This window comes from Haliotis cracherodii, unplaced genomic scaffold, assembly GCF_022045235.1.
Source record: "Haliotis cracherodii isolate W230 unplaced genomic scaffold, xgHalCrac1.p SCAF_18, whole genome shotgun sequence".
NCBI classification, from domain to species: Eukaryota; Metazoa; Mollusca; class Gastropoda; order Lepetellida; family Haliotidae; genus Haliotis; species Haliotis cracherodii.
In genome coordinates this window covers 17,709,754-17,730,709 of record NW_027266273.1, presented here as the reverse complement: position 1 = coordinate 17,730,709, position 20,956 = coordinate 17,709,754, and the positions used below count along the sequence as shown (strand labels likewise).

The following is a 20,956-nucleotide window of genomic DNA, read 5'->3' as shown; positions in this document are numbered from 1 at the left end:
ATGAACATTTAATGTTACAGCACTAAATTAGTGAAAGGCGTTCATGTGATCCACGGGTACCTGTCAAAGAAAGCGTCCACCCAGTACAGTCGGTTGGCGGCGAAGTCTATGCAGAGGCCGTTTGGCCAGCCCAGCTCATGTTCCCGAATCTTGGTGACGTTGCTGCCGTCGCTGTAGGCTCTGGCAATGTAGGGGGTCTGCATGGAGTTCCGCAGCCAATCGGTGAAGAACAGCCAGCTGCAGCGATACGTTAATGATATTGCTGATTCTCAACGAACTGTTACCATGAAGTGGACATCGGCATGTAATCAAGATCTTATTAGAATATAGCTTGTTCGACATACGGGCCTAACTGTATTTAGTTTGTAGCGATGCAAATGTTTATCTGAAACACAGCGTAGTTCTGAAGAGAGTTTGTGCTAGTTCATCTGACTGATGACGTTGTCAGTGGTTACAGACACGCCATGGGCACAAATCAAAAGCAATTCACATACAACTTTGTACTGGTAAATCTGATGGATGCTCTGTGCATACGGAAATAAACCTTTAACGCAATTCCACAAGGAACTCGCTTAAAGATTTATTATTACAATAATTGGATTCTTGAATGGAAGCCCCTGATTTTAATGTGTAATACATGAACATCAACACTAAACCGCGCACTAACTGTTGTAAAGCCGAACAGCAATACGTGTTGGTAGATGCAGTTATACACGGTTGTCAAGGTTTGTTTGTTGTTTAACGCCACAATCAGCAATATTCCAGCTATATAACGGCCGTCTGTAAATAATCGAGTCTGGACCAGAAAATGTAGTGATTGACATCATGAGCACCAATCTACACAGTTGGGATTCGATGACTTGCATCAACCATGTCAGCACGCCCGATCCCCCGATACGGTCAGTCGCCTCTCACGACAGGCATGGGTTGCTGATCATGAAGATCAGACCTTCAAGGAAGAACAATGATGTGTTGGATAAGAAAGGAGAAGTATCTGTACCCCTTTAAAGGATGAACGACAACAGATCGTGGATTTCCGAGGTCCTCGATGATGTCCCTGCGGTCACCAGGGTTGCGCAGTCGGACGACGGAGATGGAGCTGCGCGCATAGTCGGTGTAGTAGAGGTTCTTGGCGATCCAGTCAATCGACATGCCCTCCACGGACCGTATATGATTTACCACGAGAGGGGTGGCCTCTGTGACAAGTGGAAACAACTTTGTGTTATAATTTAACTGCATACATTAAACTAGTATACAGATATCTTTATCGATCTACTTGACTAAAGTGCGTTACTGTTTAACAAGCGAACATTAATCGTTCGAAATCCAAGGTTTTCGGACTAACTGAGCTTCACTGTCTCCGTTAATAAATATAAAATGTCAATGCAAGAGAATAACCAGTCTTGATAAGCAGATTCTGTTTGGCGTAAAGGGCAAAGTAGTCGTGAAAATATGTGAATAGACCTCAGGAAACTAGTGATGACACCAGGTGTTCGCGAAAAGAGTCCCTAACAGTAGTACCCGCCATTCACATAAACAACGTTCTAAGATTCGTGGGGATTGTCTACCATGTGTTGTTGCAGTAGTATCATTATCTGTACAGACAAGCAAAGAAATATATTAACTAAACTGTACGACGTCTTAACGGTATGGTACTTCGATCCAATAAAATAATGGTATGCTGAGTGTACACTTGCCTGACTGGCCGACCTGTGCCTGGTATATGACTCTGTTACGAACGTCAGAGAAGTACACAGTCTCATTCTCAGCGTCATAGTCCACAGCCACGTAGTTCATGCCCATGCGACCCCGACGGTGGCCCGTGATTTGTGGAATGTTGTCCGTGGCGTAAGATGTGGGCTCTTCAAGGGGAATTCCACGTACAGACTGCATGGAGGCGAACAGGATAAACTGTGTCACCTCTGGGGAAGAAGGGCATTGTTTTACACAAAACGAATACATATACATATATATTTCAGTTGCATTGAAACCACAAATAATGTTACCTTTGTGACAGATAAATTTACAAAAATACGCTATATTTTCCTACAGGGGCGATAGGGTAGCCTAGTGATTAATACGTTCGTTTTTCACGCCGAAGGCCAGAGTCCGTTCCCAACATGAGTTGGACGCTCATTTCTGGTGGCCCTCGCCATGATATTTCTGGAATATTGGTAAAAGCGGCGTAAAACCCACTCACTTACTTACTCCTACATGGGTAACCGATTCTTGTTAAATAACCTATCAGCACATGCTCGTTGTAAATCGTATATGGACTTGACTGACACTTTAATAAGAGAGATTCTGAGAAGACAGCATATGTTTGTTGATTTAGCATGCCATCGCATCCTGATGCTTTTGGTCAACGGTCACACTATCAATCACTGGTCCGTCTCATCACCCACACACGTATATCACCCACATTTATTCACTGTATCGTGTATATAAGGACTCACTTGTGCAGTTGACGCGGTTCTTCTCCAATGTAAAACCTGCGTTACACATGCAGCGGTAACCGAGGTCGGCGTTGTCGGTGGTGTGGGTGACGACGCAGATGTGGCTGCAAGGTCCAGACGCACAAGGGTTTGCTGGAAGGAGAACATAAGGAACTGATATGTGTCTAGCTTAAAACTGAAAAGGTTAATTATTGCAGATGTTATCACACTAATTATTGTTATGTCACTTTTCAAAATCCATAGGACGTACTTGGATAACATTATGCTTTGTTGGAAGAAATGTTATCCAAATTTAACCAGAAAATTCTTTCATAACACTTTTCTGGCTTTTTGATTGACTAAAAGAAAAACTGTTTAAACAGACGCTCACTTATATTACAGTACACTACTGTTATAACGAACTTAAAGGGACTACTAATTTTAGTTCGTTATAACCGTAGTTCGTTATAAGCATATATACAGCATAACTACTGCAAATAGTGGGGACCAAAAAGTGAGTTCGTTATATCCGTCAGTTCGTTGTAAGCTTTTTCGTTTTAACCGTAGTCTACTGTACTTGAATACTAAAGGTTACTGTGTGAAGCGACGGCCAGAACATATTTATTGATGTTGAAACAACAATTTACTTTATCTGATCCCTTCGAGACGACTGAAATTAGTTCTTGAAAGACATCATTCCAAAATTAGCTTTCATTAGACGACCACAGTAAATTTGTCCACAACCTTTAGGTATTGACTTTAAGGTTTTGAGTCTGATCCCGACACTGCAAAAACAGCCTGTTTGTTTAATGAACTTGTAGATCTCGGTGACATTTATGACCCTCACCTCGTTTCTGCATTGGCTGCACGGTTTGATGGAAGATCTTTACGCTGGTCGGCTTGACCCCAACATCCTTGTAGATCTGTGTGATGGTCTTCTGACCGTTCGACTTGCTAGTGTGTAGCAGCCCCATCTTGGTGATGTCTGACCAGTAGACTTGGTTCTCAAACACGGCGAGGCTGGATCCTGCAGGGATGTTTAACCCGCCCCGTATCACTGTGTGCCTATAACATACAGCCAGGATAACATATGCTTAAAACAAACCTGCTTAGAAAACCTTAGTATAGCGAAACCCCGTTATTCCATACGTTACCGTTACAGGAAAATCGTCCGGATTAGCGATTGTCCGGATTAACTATTAGTTGTAAAGCAGCAATGTCCCTATATATAGATTTAGTCGTTACCAATTATAACTGTCGAGAATTTCAGCAGTGGTTTCTTAATTAGCGCAAATTGGAATAACGATGTTTGAGTTCAGGTGTACGCGATACAACACAGGCAGGTAGGAGGCGAGTTGAAATGAGGTTCGACGTCGCCTTCAAGATTATTCGATTCACATAACGACGTGCATGCACGTTTATGCGGTCCGGGCTTATGTCGGTTTTGTAGTCCTAGCCTACAGTTTACCGCGCCTGCCAGTCAAGTCAATGTCCCACTACTCAGATTAGTTGAAAGCTTCCTTTCCAGGCACGGTGACAGAAACTGTCAACTTTCAACGTCTTTTGACAAAACGCGGCCAGGGGATAGAACCACCAATCTTTCGTTCTCCTGACAGACACTCGATCTACTAGACCATGGAGGCGGTTACAAAACAGGCATGAACATGTTCATGAATCATTATACTTATAATCAACGCCATTTATCTTAACCCATCTCTCTCATATATTTCAGATGGGTTTATTTAAATAAATGCATATAGCATTAAATATATTCCATTCCAACATAGTAAATATCTTATCAATAATTCATTAGATCAATTTTCAATCCTAACTTCCATTGTATGTATCCTCGTGATATGGGTTTTCAGACGCTAAAGAAACATTAAGTAGTTTTCCCGCTAATCACCTGAACAACTGTAAAAGATCTCACTCACCTATAAAAGACAACTTTATCTTAAAGACAAACAATTATCCAAATATTTACAATGTCTTTGTGACGCCACACACCTCGTTATAGCGCGAGGAATCACTTTAAACATGGCCGTCCGAAAACGAATGATGTTCGAAAACATATAATCCGACGATATATGTGGACCTTACTTTCACTAAACATGATTGATGTCATCACAGAATGATTAGTGTGGCCACAGCAGACCCACCTATTCAGTCCATTGTAGTCCACTGTTTCTAGATGATCCAAATGGGTGTCTATCCAATACACCCGCTCAGCAGCGAGGTCGACAGCGAGGGAACGAGGAGCCAGGATCTTGGTCAGATGGAACACCATCCTGTGACTGCCGTCCATGTACGCCCGCTCTATCTTGGCGGAGTTGGGAGTGTCCGTGGTACCCATGTCTGTAAAAAACATGTACCTGCAAAACAGGACAAAACAGCCCGTAACTCCACAGCAGACAAAAAATGCGTGAGATGGGATTAACGGTGATTAAAAAATAACAGATACAAGGTTTATAGGAGGTACATGATATTATTTCAACAACTCATTACAACACTCTGCAGAATTGAACATCTTCCAAAAATTCATAAAACGACATGAAATGAAATACTCACCCTTTCACTGGATCAAGGGCAATAGATGCTGGCCACTTGAGCTCATTTGATATGATGTTACGTTGTTTGTCATTGCTGAGGGAAAATAGGTCAATCCTGGCGCTGTCCCTCTCGGCCATGTAGAGGTTGTTGCCTATCCAGTCGTAGGCGATGGCTTGAGGGTTGGATACGCCTTGCGTCGGCAGCAGTCGCCGACCTGAATTGCCATTGATGTTCACCTGGTACACCTGATGGAAACAGACATACATCCGGTACACATAAAGCGCACAGACAATTTACATAGGAATTGGGATGTCAAAAGAGCAATCCCAATGGCATACAGAGAGAATAATGTTGTACCATGCTATCTGCATGGTCACATGGTTCTTGGCCATGGACTGGGGGAAATTACGCGGCTACTGTACCTTCTTGTCAGTGGAGTTGATGTAGAAGATGAGGTTGTTGTGTACACTGACGTCCAGGTCCGACACGGACGCCGTCATACGCTCCACCACGTTCTCACCATCTCGATCCATCGTAATCACACTCTTGCCCGTCGACAACACAATGTTCATCGTGCCGCCTGAAAGTGTACCATTGAAAGTGCTACTAAATAAACTAATACGTTTTCAGCATCATATCAAAAGACTTCTGTTTGAGTTACTTTGATAATGACAAATGACATATGATACTGGTATTTCACATACGCACTAATTGTACAAGTGTCTGACGTAAATTTGACGTAACCTTGTAGCAGAAACTCTTTGTTGATGGTTATGAAAATAACTCATATTTGGGCATATCTGTATTCATGGGCAACAGGACTAACGACTTCGGTTCTGTAAAAATTGTTCTCAAATTATTTACATTCAACTGCATATCTAACGTTGGTATTGAATAAAATTATACCAAAAGCGTTCTCTTCTGATACCATTTTACGATACTCTATTCAGTCGTTACGCAAAACGAGAACTCGTGTGGTCATCTGTAAATGGTTTGTGACAGAAGTAAACTGCCGGGCAAAAGAGTGAGTGAGTGAGTTTGGTTTCACGCCGCTTTTAGCAATATTCCAGCAATATCACGGCGGTGGACACTAGAAATGGGCTTCAGCCGGGCAAAAGAAAGTATACACTTGAAAATTATATCACAAAATTACAAACAATATCAAAAGGTTACCAGGATGAAAACAGTCTCCCAACGACATGCAAACTTAAGGTCCAATGGACAACGATTATACCGGTATCAAATACAAAACCATCGAATACGCATTTCCTGTTTATTTTTCATTTTAGACACCATCAAACATGGGCGTATATCTTTTATATTGCGCGGACGTTTGACACAGATCTTATACGTCCGTCAGCTGCGTCTCACCATCGTTGGCTGTACAGATGTTATCAGGGGAGAGGGTGTAGCCGGCGTCACAGCTGCAGCTGTAGGAACCAATGGTGTTCACACAGCCCTGGTCGCAGAATCCCCAGGTTGAACACTCGTCAAAATCTGTAAGCAATATTGTTTGGACTTACTATTCATTCTAAGCATGTACAGTGTTCTTTACTTCTTAGAGTTTGAGGTAAATTATTTGATCATAAAACACACCTATCCATGTATATACTGTGATATCTTACCAATGCATGTTCTGTTGTCCGTGGGGTCGATGGTAAATCCCGCATTACAGTAGCACGCGCCGCCTGAGGGGGTGGGGCGACAGGCATGATCACATGACAGCTGGGTACAACTTGATGAGCCTTGAATGAAAACAAGCCTATTAATGACACGCTTGCGTAGGAGTGTTTAAAAACCAAGAATTGTCTCCAAACATGTCTCGGTTACCGGAGAAATATGGTTTAGACAACCTGAAGACCGTTCCAGAATACTTGTTTTCCTTGTCTTGAGGGAGACTTTACTTAGTATACTTACTACAACCCTCCACCTCATCGTCCCCGGCGCTGCAGTCGTCATTGTTGTCACAGACAGTGGATATAGGGATACAATAACCGCTGGATGGACACGCCCACTCCTGGGGAAGGCAGGCGTATTTATCTGAAATAATATTTCCCATAGAGTCGACATGAAATACAAATACAGGTTTGTATGCCTGAGTATACATTGCACCGTTCACACCACACGGGTTCTTACCATATGCACAATATTACAACACAGCTGTTCCAAATAGTACACTTAACGTACAATAATCAAAGCAAGTATTCGTTTCAATTGATAACAAACGCGGGCATCTGTGCATACTGCAATAACATTTGTTGTATATAGCGTATTTATCTTTTACATATAAAGAGGTGTACCTTCTTTTGAAACAAATAATTCAACAGGAATTCCGAAGAAAATTAAAAGTATATACCGTCTTATGAAACAATAACATTTATCGGGTATTCTGATGAAATCACACATTATTATAATAAAATGATATTATATCACCTAGGCCAAGTATTTATATAAACGTGTGGCTGGGAAGGTACCTACCACAGTTGAGCTCATCCGAACCGTCCCCGCAGTCATCGCTGCCATCACACACCCATTTCTGGGACACACAACGCTGGTTCTTGCAGCTGAACTCAAAACCTGAACACCCCGGGTATGCTGTAACATACAAACATTTCTATACTAACTTGTATATACGGCAGCCCTACGTAGTAGTTCTCTGTTTGGTTTTGTCGAGAATTGTTTGTTTGTTTGTTTGCTTGTTTGCTTTTCAACGCCGAAGTCTGTAATATTCAAGCTGTATGACCGTGTCCGTTAAAATAATCCAGACTTGACCAGATAATGATAATAATTTAAGCGACAAAAACTATATCCATAAATGCTAAATGCTGAAACCACTGTACGATTCTTACTATATCATAAGCATGTTTTATGAATCACTATCAAATAGTGATGATACTAGGTGTTCGCGAGATGGTGAGCGTATCCTGCCCCAACGGTGGCATCCATCACAAACACATGCAAAGGCAAGTCAATTGTTGTCTTAAAAACCAAGGGAACACAATGGTACAAGGCAAAATAGGGAATTGCAACGGGCATCAAATTTGGAAATGTCCTGCACAAGTCTACCATCAAACTTTTTGAAAGCTATACTGAGGCATTTTGAGTTAGAGTCGTACGACGTTCTTTGAAATGTTGACACCAAAGGTTGGAGTTGCTGGAATATTACTCGACACAAAGGGAATGTCGACTATTGAAAAGTTGAAGTCATCCATTTTGTCATACAGTCATGAGGAGGTTTTTTTATGCACAGATCTAAATATGAACAGATGGGGCGGTTTAACTGGTCTCCTTCATGTCTAGTTCAGCTGGGTAGATCACTGGAAGGTAATTGGGTGGTTGTTAAACATCTTGGCCAACGATCCACACCGACCACCCGATCAGTTTAGTCTCACCTTACGACCACCATAGGTTGGTGGAGATCTGTTCTAACCCGGAATCCTCTCGGCACGTATAAAAAATAAATTAACTGGCTTTGAATATGCCTGAATAGTTCATGCAACATGTCATACATGTTCTGTCACGATGAGTGACGGGTTACAAAAGCGATAATATAAATAGCCTGTAACACAATACAGTTATAAGAGACTTTGCACGTGTTCATTCGTGCATTTGCCACCAAGCCCGAAACAGCGAACAGGAACATCCGAATTACGGAATCTTAAAAAGACATTACACCATGGAGCATTCATCTAGATAACAAAGTATCGTTTTAAAAAATCAGTATACACAGTAACGTGTCATAATTTAATGTCTGTACATACAGAAGAGTATCATTATCAAAAGCCTCCATGCACAGTAAAAACGCCTGGATATGTATTGACTATTGCTAAACGCGGCGTAAAACTATATTCGGTCATGATGTCCCCCGCCTTGGTCTGTCTGGACTATTGCTAAAAGCAGCGTAATACCACATTCACTCACATTAGAAACGTTAGGCATCACATTTACAGACCACAGATCATCCTTAAACTGTCTCAAAGCACACAAACAACCACACCGAACTGCTTGGCCACAGGTCATAGATAATGTAACCAGTGCGTCAGAGAATCATTAATTACTGTTTGTGTATGTTGATTTGTTTGAATGATACTTATCACGTCTATTTCCAACACTCACGGAGAGTATCGTTACTAGACACGGATTACGACCCAGGTGTCTGCGGTGTCCGTAACCACTTCACGAACAGATAATAAAAGAAAGTAATTCCAAATAAACCTGTCAAAATCTAGCTGACGTGAGTGATTCCTAACTTCTGTACTTCCTCAATATCACCTTGGAATAGAATTATAATTACTACCATAGTGTGTGGCTTCTTCGTCAGTGACGCCATATCTACCGTTTGCAGGTGGCGATGCATTATTCATCTAACATGCAGGGAGATTAACCCCACTGCAACACATACAACAACACGCGGGGCATGAAGAGAATGTACGAGCATGAAGCGTTTGACGCACCTGTTGTGGTTCCCACGTGGCACTATTAACCATGCAAAAAGACATCGATCCTGGCCACGTCACCGTATAAACTCAACTGTCCTCAAAGATTCGAGGTTAGGCCTGCTTATGTTTCTAGGTTTGTCAGCACCATAATCTGGTTGGTTTCAACTAAGTGCTACATGTATGTACAAGCTCAAGTTTTCCTCCCACATCAAGCTGACACGCCATTATGTAACAGAAAAACTGTTCAAAGCAGCATAAAAAAAATCTCACTCAAGGACCTCTGCCACTATAAACTCAATTACCACGTAATCGCTACTGAACTTATGTCACTACAAACCATAGTCACTACACTGTAAAAATGTCCTATAATTTTGACATGTTTAGGATAGTGTTTTACAGTTAAACAGATGTGTGTGTGTGTGTGTGTGTGTGGGGGGGGGGGGGGGGGTAAATGGGTGTAAGACGCCTTTACACCCAATGATACCCGGGTACCTTGATACGTATACTACCTTCTTTGTCGGTTATTTCAAAAAGAGGCTCTCGGTATGTTAAACTGTGGCGTTTAATGGGTATTCAGAAGAATGGGGGGAGGGGTTTAACTAACAAAGTTAAGGGTCTATCGTAGTAATCAGATATACCTTCATTGTCAGCTTCCTTGTTTCCATATCAGAGAAATACTATCAGGCACACAGGAACAATTTTTTTAATACAACACTTTTTGAACCTCGGCGGGATACGAACCGGCAACTTCTCGGTAGGTAGTGCTTCACGTCACCACCTGTGCTACGTAGACTTGTCATAGAAGTCAACTGTCCTCTTCACCTTGAACCTAGCTTGGTTTAGTTGTATATTTTGAATTGGTAGTGTACAAAGTTTGCTGTAAGTTCATGTGATATTTATGTTGTGATTTCCACATCTAATTTCAATGTGTATTATACATATCATCCATATTTGACTCATTGCTTTATGGTACGTACTTTTTTAAACATATTTAAGTTCTTAACAGGTTTAAACGTGTTTAAATTCAAACATGTTTAGATCATAGGGATGTCGTGTTTAGGTGGTGTTTAGGCTGAGACGGTATCTTAAACGTGTTTAGATAGAACAGACCAAATGTGCATTCCGATTTGGATCAAAACACATTCCAGAACGTGTTTAGTTCTAAACATGTCTTGTATGTGTTTACATTCTCAACACATTTGTACAGTGTACTGGGCCTCAATGTTGATCATCTGTTTAAGTAAAGCGGGTAACTCAACTGCCACATACATCACTTTACATCAATCGTTGCTGGACCAACGTCTCCATATAATTCACACTACAAATAAGCGGTTTCTCGACCAACATCCCTCAATAAGTCATATCACTTCATGGTTTGTTCTTGGTCAAGGTCGACCTCCTTACTCTCTCTGAGTTGTTTTTATATCCCTATATCCTTTGTTCAGAGACGCATATCCGATCCCTTGCTTCTGTATATGTGGCCATGAGAGCAAGAGGGTATAGTTACAATGACAATCCCGTGTATCCCGTGCCTGCTGTAAGAGACGACTAATCTGGAATAGGGTAGTGACAATTGCTGACATCTGTTGACGGGTGCCACCGGTGGGTCAGGATACGCTGACGCTTCGCGAACACCTGGCATCATCACTAGTGATCCATAAACAAATGCTGGACCATATAATTCACACTACAAATAAGCGGTTTCTAGACCAACATCCCTCCAAAAAGCATATCACTGCATGATTTGTTCTTGGTCAAGGTCGACCTCCTTATTCTTTCTGAGTTGTTTTTATATCCCTATCTTCTTTATATATCTCATCCCTTGCTTCTGTATATGTGGCCATGATACAAACAGGGTCATAGTTACATGAACTTCAATCCTGAGTATCCCGTACCTACTGTAAGAGACAACTTATCTGAAATAGGGGAGTGACAAGTGCTGCTGGCGATGTGCCTTTATTGCATCTGTTGACGGGTGCCACCGATGGGTCAGAATACGCTGACGCTTCGCGAACACCTAGCATCATCACTAGTTGATAGTGATCCATAAACAAATGTTTACGACATAGTCGGAATAGTACAATGAACTCCGTTTCCAGTAGAGACTTCTCGTGATTAAGGAAATTTTTTTGTCGCTCTGAGTTAATGAATGTTAATCACAGGGCAGTATACGGTAACTGCAGGCTGACTGTGTTTGGTTCATGGCACGAAACACTTGCTCCTATATCTTTATAAGGCATTTATCAATGAACACAGGGATGTTTCCGGCCTTTTACAGATTTATTCTTTCAGTGCGAGATTTCGGTAGTACCTCAAGTGCACCTGTGAAGATCAAGGTCAGAATAGGTTTTCAGCAACCCATGAATACCGTAAAAGGCGACTACGCTTGTCGTAAGAGGCGACTAACGGGATCGGGTGGATGCAAGTGGCGAGGATCGATGCTGATGATATCAATCACTTGATTGTCTTGTCCAGACTCGATTATTAACAGACAGCCGTCATATAGGTGGAATATTGCTGAGTGCGGCGTTAAACAACAAACAAACAAACAAACAAACCTCAAGTGAATGACATTCATAAGTCAACCACGTGTTCACGTGTTCCCTACCAATGTAGTTTCAAATTAGCCTTATCAGTGTCTGGACTGGTTTTTGCATGCGATTAGCATTAGACGTGAAGACACGTATAAATGACTGGCTTTTAAAGTCAGTGTACAGAATAACCAAAACACAAATTATTGTACAATTATAACACAAATTATTGTACAATTATAATGCTGACGTTGATATGTATTATCGGAAAATATCTATAATTTCAGCGTAGAAGTATCTATTATTAAGACAAAAGGGAAGCAATGATATACAAAGATTGCACGGTCTGTACGTTGGAGGAGTATCAGTATTGCTGTGACTTACTGCAATTACTCTTCTCGTCTGAGTTGTCGCCGCAGTCGTTGTCGTGGTCGCAGAGGTAGGTATCCAATATACACCGGCAGTTGTCACACTGAAATTCACCGTCGTTGCATGGAAAACACGCTGAAAGAAATAAGATAAAATCTGTATTCCATATTTATAACATATTTATCCACATATAAGTGGATTTTCTGTATTTCTGTCTTATCATTCCCGACCAAACGTTTCTCGTCTAAATACATTCAAAACGGCTCCTCAGCTATGTCAGTACGCAATTACCATGCACTGAACACCACGTAAAGATTAACATTCTTCATATAATTCATTCATATAATTTTCAGTGTTATTTCGCCTTTCAGCGGATAATCGAGACTGGTTATTCTCCGGCGTCAACATTTACTATTTTTTTTACATTCGGGAAAGTTTCCGATATACGCTGAGTTCAGCATTTTGAAGATGATTTCACTCGCCTTGACAGGGTAATAGGAAATATGTTTTTCATAATGATCTTAGAGTATATGTCAACAAATGTCTTTGTGCCAAATACTCCACATTAGCGCTCTTGGGTTTTTCAACTTTTAGAAGTACGGATGGCGTGCCAAACGGCACTAGATAGTTTGAGATGAGGTATCATCAACACATACTGAGAAAGGTATAGGTTTTAATTTAATATTATATTATAAGTTTAAATGGCAAATATACAAGAGAAATTAACCTATGACCCGGATTATTTACGCGACATATATGCAATTGAGACGCGAGATGCTGATACGTCAACATATTATTTCTCTTCGTTTATGCACTGTAGATACTATGGTGTTGTCACGTATCTGTTCTCTTTCGAAAAGGATCCCCACAAATGTTATAACAGAAAACTGTGTTTTTAATCTTTTGCTCAGATTTATCTTTCCGATAAATAATATCGGGTAATGGTAACCCTTGTTTGGGTAGCATATCTGATATTATTGTTAAAAATGACCTCGTGACCTACAATTAATTATGATCTTGTTTCAAATGTGGTGTGTGATTGTATCATTGTTTAATATAAATGTGGAGTGGAAATTTTGAAATGACCACAGAGTTAAACATTGTCAACTACTTCTATGTCACAACGAACGGAATGCACGCGTGAAGATCAGGGTTAGAATAAAGGTCTTCAGCAACCCATGCTTGTCGTAAAAGGCGACTAAGTTTGTCGTAAGAGGCGACTGACGGAATCGGGAGGTCAGGCTCGCTGACTTGGTTGATGCATGTCATCGTATCCCAATTGTGGATCGATGATAACATTTACTGGATTTTCGGGTTCAGTCTCAATTTTTTACAGACCACCGTCATATAGCTGGAATATTGCGAAGTGCGGCGTTAAACACTCCCCCCCCCCCCCCCCCCCCCGCAAAAAAAAATAAATAAAAAAAATAAAAATAAAATAAAAAATGAACAAAATATATATAAAAATACCAAAAAAATGAATAAAATAAAACAACAAAAAACAAAAATAAAAACAAACTAACTAAAAAACAACAACAAAAAACAAACAAACGGAAAAAACAGTTAAAGTGTTGAACTCATTTCAAAAGTCAAAATGTGAAATCGAAATTAAGAGTTGACTTTCACTCTGTGTGAGTTTGTTGGTATGAACCTTCATAGAGAGAGGTATGAACTCCAATGAACTCACACAAAGTGAAAGTCATTTTTTATATTTTTTTATATTACTATTTTCACCACGAAGTATGTAGATCTCTACCCAATTTCATCTAGTACCTGTGACTTCCAGTTTACTCTGTCACAACCACCTGTATCGCGGAATGAAGTTGTTCCGAAAAGGAGAGATGACATGAGCGTAAGTATTCTCGCAGTGGCATCTTTTGTAGTTTGTTTTGTACGTAAATAATACCAGCATTGGATGATAAAGGTATGTTAAGAACTACCCCAGTAAGTCAGTCACAATGACAGCGTAATACATTTACATGTACAAGTACAAGACGTCAAAATGGCCGACACGATAAACCTAACGGGGGAGATGTTAATGAACATGTGGCTATATCAAGTGTATGTCATGATTGATCAAATCGCCGATCATTGAAATTTGATTATAGATATGTGTCAAACAGACATTAAGTACAATTCATAGATTGCTGTAGACTGTCACTGTACTCTAGCCACGGATAGAGTTGATGCTTCGATAGTTTGGATGTGCTTTACTTGGTTTGGTTCTCTGGGATTGGTTTAGCGAGGGTATCCTTGAACGGGCATTCAGTCACACCCTCCGACGTATCCCAGTGTATGCTAAAACGATAAGTTCAAGATAAAAGGGTCTAAATGATCAGGAACAACGCTTCTCTATTTATTCGTGCAAGGCAATTCCCAGGGGTAAAAAACACTTATCAACTTCAGCTTCGCCGTCATGTGACCGCCCTCTCGTCCAATGGAAAAGACGTATATCGTGTAAACTTCATATAAACGTTTTTGTAGTATACACAGTTATAGTCAATGTTGTTTCGATTGCTTATTTTCAGTACATAACCATTGAGAATGTGGAATATTGGTATAAATATGTTCCGGAATGACAACGGTGCCATATCTTCCTGATTGTGACATATTTGGTGTACTTAAAAGTAGGGCGGCGTCATATATCAACCGATAACGTTTATACAAATGGCAATGTGAGCTGTATTTTTACTTCGAATAATATATATCTACCAACGATACTATTATTCCGTGGGCGGCCGAGTTGCCTACTGATTTAAACGCTGTTTCGTCACGCAAACACAAAGCTATGAAATAGTTTTAATGTAACAACTGTTTTAATATCAGCGCGGCACGATCGCTATCGAAAGTTGGTTAGAGTGATTTATTTCTGGCATGACAAGTTTGTCATAACGTTACACTTTTACGATAGTGTTAGACAGCATTTGAGATAGCTAATCCACACTTTGTTCAGTCGAGTAGCTTATGAGATAAATCTGTATTTGGGGCAAAACCCCACATCCTTCAGGTAGACACAATGTATGGATAACAACTTCTTTAAAAGCTATGAAGGCGACGTTTCAGTATAGATCCTTATACTGTTGTCAATACGTCGCCTTCACAGTTATTAAAGAAGCTGTTTTGTGTCATAAATTGTGTCTACTTTGTCATCCGTCAACTTCTAAGTAATGCCTATCAAACAATTCATCCTTCAGGTATTCACAAGTCCCGGACTGCTGACCAGTGGTCGTGTCGAACCATGACTACCAAGTTTGTCGTTACCCAGGATCAAATTAAAGAAATCCATAAAATAAAGACAAAATTACTTACGGCAATCTCAGTCTTGACGTAGATGGGTACCTGATTTTAATGATATTTTACCCACAGAAAAAAACACAGTACACGAACATGTTTCTACAAACCAATCTAAACGTTTAACTACTCCGGTCAGTAGGTGACCTTGGCATGTTACTCAGTAGAACAAATGTAACGTGTCAATATTTTACAGTATATGATTTGCTGACAATAAACGATTCAACCACATTTCTTAATACAATAAATTTTCGTCTGGTATGCCATTGGATGGTGTTGCAACATACACCAATGGTAAATGTAATATCCCCTGGTATTTGTGAAGGTTCAGAAAGAAACACAACCGACGAAAGTAAAATTCCGACAAAACTTTATAAGTCTCCACTCAGTCTTAAAACGCAAACACCACTATACACTTTGGCAACACATTGACAAGTATTTTATGTGATAAAACAGATGATGTCAAAATAAAAACAAATATAAAAATAAATAAATAATTAAAATAAAATAAAACAAAAAACAACAACAAACAACAAAACAAAACAACAGCAAAGAAAAAATACAAACAAAAACATGCATAACCAATGTCGTAGACAGACCTTTCCATTTCGATCAGTTCCAAATTCTCTTTGCAATAATTTCACAAATGAGCCTTTTTTTTGTCTTTTCTTTTCATTGGTAGTATACGTAACTTCATTGTCCGTTGAGCGACGTATAAGACTTGACACAATAATGTTTGTTACATTTGAGAACAAAAAGTTTAACAACATTCGTTTTCAAAATGTATATTCAAAAGGGCTTATGTGTTTTTACTTTATTCGCAGAGAACCAATAAGATTTAGTATCAGTCGTGTGAAGCCCATTTCTGGTGTCCCCCGCCGTGATATTGCTGGAATATTGCTAAAAGCGGCGTAAAACCAAACTCACTCACTAGTATCAGTCGTGGACGTCATATGCATTTCATTGCATTCCATGTCTCCCTCTAAGAATGTAATACCAGTGTGTGTCTTTACGCATGTACTCTGTTTTTATGACATGGTTATTCAGGAATGAGGTCATTTTCAGGAAGAGACAACTCAGCTGTCACCGCAACTCTCACTTTACGGCCTGTGTGGCCACAACTTCCCATTCAAGTCATGGAACTATAAACTAAAGAGGGTATTTACTGGTATTCACCGACTGTTTACTGGGCAAACAAAGCGGCTTGTCGACGGCTTGAGCAGCTTACGTCAGTCCCACTCATACCAGAAGCAGCAGATTAAACTACGTACACACGGCGCTGAGCAGGGAATAATGGAAGGCATACACATGGTGCTGTGCAGTAGGGGACCACATATACACGGCATTGGGAAGTTAGGGACCACATATACACGGCATTGGGAAGTTAGGGGCCACATATACACGGCATTGGGAAGTTAGGGACCACATATACAGGGCACTGGTAAGTTACGGACCACATATACACGGCATTGGGAAGTAAGGGACCACATATACACGGCATTGGGAAGTTAGGGACCACATATACACGGCATTGGGAAGTAAGGGACCACATATACAGGGCACTGGTAAGTTAGGGACCACATATACACGGCATTGGGAAGTTAGGGACCACATATACAGGGCACTGGTAAGTTACGGACCACATATACACGGCATTGGGAAGTAAGGGACCACATATACACGGCATTGGGAAGTAAGGGACCACATATACAGGGCACTGGTAAGTTAGGGACCACATATACAGGGCACTGGTAAGTTACGGACCACATATACACGGCATTGGGAAGTAAGGGACCACATATACACGGCATTGGGAAGTTAGGGACCACATATACACGGCATTGGGAAGTTAGGGACCACATATACAGGGCACTGGTAAGTTACGGACCACATATACACGGCATTGGGAAGTAAGGGACCACATATACACGGCATTGGGAAGTTAGGGACCACATATACACGGCATTGGGAAGTAAGGGACCACATATACACGGCATTGGGAAGTAAGGGACCACATATACATGGCATTGGGAAGTTAGGGACCACATATACACGGCATTGGGAAGTTAGGGACCACATATACACGGCATTGGGAAGTAAGGGACCACATATACACGGCATTGGGAAGTAAGGGACCACATATACACGGCATTGGGAAGTTAGGGACCACATATACACGGCATTGGGAAGTTAGGGACCACATATACACGGCATTGGGAAGTTAGGGACCACATATACACGGCATTGGGAAGTAAGGGACCACATATACACGGCATTGGGAAGTTAGGGACCACATATACACGGCATTGGGAAGTAAGGGACCACATATACATGGCATTGGGAAGTTAGGGACCACATATACACGGCATTGGGAAGTTAGGGACCACATATACACGGCATTGGGAAGTTAGGGACCACATATACACGGCATTGGGAAGTAAGGGACCACATATACACGGCATTGGGAAGTTAGGGACCACATATACACGGCATTGGGAAGTTAGGGACCACATATACACGGCATTGGGAAGTAAGGGACCACATATACACGGCATTGGGAAGTTAGGGACCACATATACACGGCATTGGGAAGTAAGGGACCACATATACACGGCATTGGGAAGTTGGGGACCACATATACAGGGCACTGGTAAGTTACGGACCACATATACACGGCATTGGGAAGTTAGGGACCACATATACACGGCATTGGGAAGTTAGGGACCACATAAGCACTGCATTGGGAAGTTAGGGACCACATATACACGGCATTGGGAAGTTAGGGACCACATATACAGGGCACTGGTAAGTTACGGACCATATATACACGGCATTGGGAAGTTAGGGACCACATAAGCACTGCATTGGGAAGTTAGGGACCACATATACACGGCATTGGGAAGTTAGGGACCACATATACGTGGTAATGGGAAGTTAGGACCACATATACACGGCACTGGGAAGTTGGGGACCACACTCACACGGCACTGGGAAGTTGGGAACCACACTCACACGGCACTTGGCAGTTGGGGACCACACTCACACGGCACTTGGCAGTTTGGGAGGTTATACAGTCGGCACTAAGAGGTTAGGGACAACATATGCAAGGTACTTGATAGTTGGGGACGTCATGTAGCAGTTAGAGACGTCATACACACGGCACACTAGCAAATCCCACACACACACACACATATCTGTGAAGCCATCATAAGTAAATAATCTTGAGATTGACATGTTACCATAAAGTAAGCTTTCATACTTTGTGTAAAATTCAAATTTAAAAACAATTATATAAAAGCGCTGTAACGTCGACGGCTTACTCCATGAAAGTATGTACATCAATACGTATATGGCAAATAAATTGTATATAGATTATGTCAAACTGCCCTCAGATTTAATCGGAAAGCTTATCTATTTTGTTCAAGATATGATTTTCGTCAGTAAGCAATACTCAATTTTACGAACCTCACAGTTACTACACATGATTACGTATACTGCATGTTAAAGAACACAGTGGCACTGTGCACGATGGACATATGAGAAGCAGGGTGACGTGTGCTACCCCCGACATGGATAACGTGTTGGCTTGGAAATGACGAGTTTATAGGTGACTATAATTGAGTTTCATAGCTAGGAAGCAGGTACATTATTAATGACATGGGACCAGGTATTTTTTGAAAATATCTGTGCTAGACCAAGAGTGCTTACCATAAAATCTGTCCATCAGAACATTTTAATTGCATATTAAACATAATGCTTGACAGTGTGTAACGACACAACACGTACGGATGCGATGATACCAACAACCTTCAAAACCGAGGAAAGGAAGAATGAGACACAGACAGAGGATGGCGATATAATCTAGTCTGTGAATTCTTCTCCATCTAGTGGTGGTTCTCTAATGCTAATTTGATCAAAACTGTGCATTTTTCACCTCCATTTATGTGTACTGGTAGTTCCCTGGTAGTAATGGTAATATAATCGAGTCAGTGCACACACCGTGACAGCTGGGGATAAATGTCCAATTTGACGGTTTTACGTATGTTGTTTTTCCCTCAAATGTCCAATTTGACGTTTATACGTTGGTTGTGTTTGCCTAAAAATGAAGGCCAACTTTTTATTGTTGGTAGAACATGAGAAACCTTTTGAAGGATTGTTAGAAAAGTTTCCGTCGTTGTGGATTTACAAGCGCTAATGTCCAACCTGTTTGTTAAGAGAGAAAAAATGAAAAATGTACGCACGGGTTATTTGGTCACCGCAGCGTCCCAGACAGCTTCTGTCTGATACAATGCAACATATCAAACATACAATGAAGACAAAATAAGTTGATGCATTGCTGAAAAGATCCTTAAAGAAGTTCTAAAACACCAAGACGCACTGTTACAAGAACGCTAAACTACTTTTATGACGAACACGCTTATAACGAACTGTCGTTATAATGAACTTATATATTGGGTCCCGGCCATATATGCTGTCTATGTGCTTATCACGAAATACGGTTAATACGAACTAAAATCTGTGGTCCCTTTAAGTTCGTTATAACCGTAGTTTACTGTGTATGCAACTTGAGGCAATATAGTATAGTGTGGCCTGGGTAATCGGATATGTTGTACTTCTAGGTCATGACCAACTTGGTTTCCATGGTGATACCTTGCACCACTGTGAGCTACAGCTCAGGTCGATTGTCTCACCTGTCGTTATGTCACCTGTTTATATGGCGACTGAGAGAAGCTATTCTCTCCCCGCAAGTGGGGTCATGACTCCTTTCTCAGGGACAATGTGGCCTAGAACATGTCATTATGTCTTCAAAGCGATGCCTGTAAGCTGGACATTCCCGTGATGTCAAGTGATCACGACGAGGAGACGGATACGCAGAAACTGCTGACTCAGCGAGAACATCCTCCATGTCTAGTCTGTAGATGAAGGTGAAACCTTCAACTACTGAGACACGGAGACAATACTTGTCATGTTTTAGTTATGTTGCTCGGCTGGAGTAAAGGTCTACATAACTGGTTCTCTGTTGCCGAATAATCGTGTGCATGCTATACGTCAGTTTACATTAATCTTAGTACTGATGTGCAGCTGTGCAGAACATGTCTTGAGCCAGTGAATAAGATTTCAGAAATGTGGCAGCGAATATAACACCAAATCTGGCTTCTCACGATGTAGAATCCACGAGCGAATCCAACCCGGATCTTTGGTGTGACGAGCTAACGCCTCAACCACAAGGCTACTCCACCGCTCCTACCTTCCTATCCTCAGCATGTATATAGTACGGCATACATAGATATTAGCTTAACGTCAGAAATATATCATCATAAGTCTACCCTCAGTATAATGT

The 20,956-nt window shown here is 41.1% G+C and overlaps 1 protein-coding gene across 1 annotated transcript in view; it reads right to left on the bottom strand.

The window, feature by feature from the left end:
- Positions 1 to 20,956, bottom strand: part of LOC139465836 (low-density lipoprotein receptor-related protein 2-like) — a 91,079-nt gene that overhangs the window by 54,463 nt on the left and 15,660 nt on the right. Inside the window, exons 2-14 of the mRNA XM_071247773.1 lie at positions 12,340 to 12,459; positions 7,464 to 7,580; positions 6,903 to 7,025; positions 6,611 to 6,730; positions 6,357 to 6,482; positions 5,408 to 5,565; positions 5,004 to 5,230; positions 4,595 to 4,807; positions 3,283 to 3,500; positions 2,457 to 2,588; positions 1,698 to 1,922; positions 1,001 to 1,196; positions 61 to 237 (exon numbers count right to left, since the gene is read on the bottom strand). Of these exons, the coding sequence (XP_071103874.1) occupies positions 61 to 237; positions 1,001 to 1,196; positions 1,698 to 1,922; positions 2,457 to 2,588; positions 3,283 to 3,500; positions 4,595 to 4,807; positions 5,004 to 5,230; positions 5,408 to 5,565; positions 6,357 to 6,482; positions 6,611 to 6,730; positions 6,903 to 7,025; positions 7,464 to 7,580; positions 12,340 to 12,459 (2,152 nt within the window). The remainder of the gene's footprint in view (positions 1 to 60; positions 238 to 1,000; positions 1,197 to 1,697; positions 1,923 to 2,456; positions 2,589 to 3,282; positions 3,501 to 4,594; positions 4,808 to 5,003; positions 5,231 to 5,407; positions 5,566 to 6,356; positions 6,483 to 6,610; positions 6,731 to 6,902; positions 7,026 to 7,463; positions 7,581 to 12,339; positions 12,460 to 20,956) is intronic.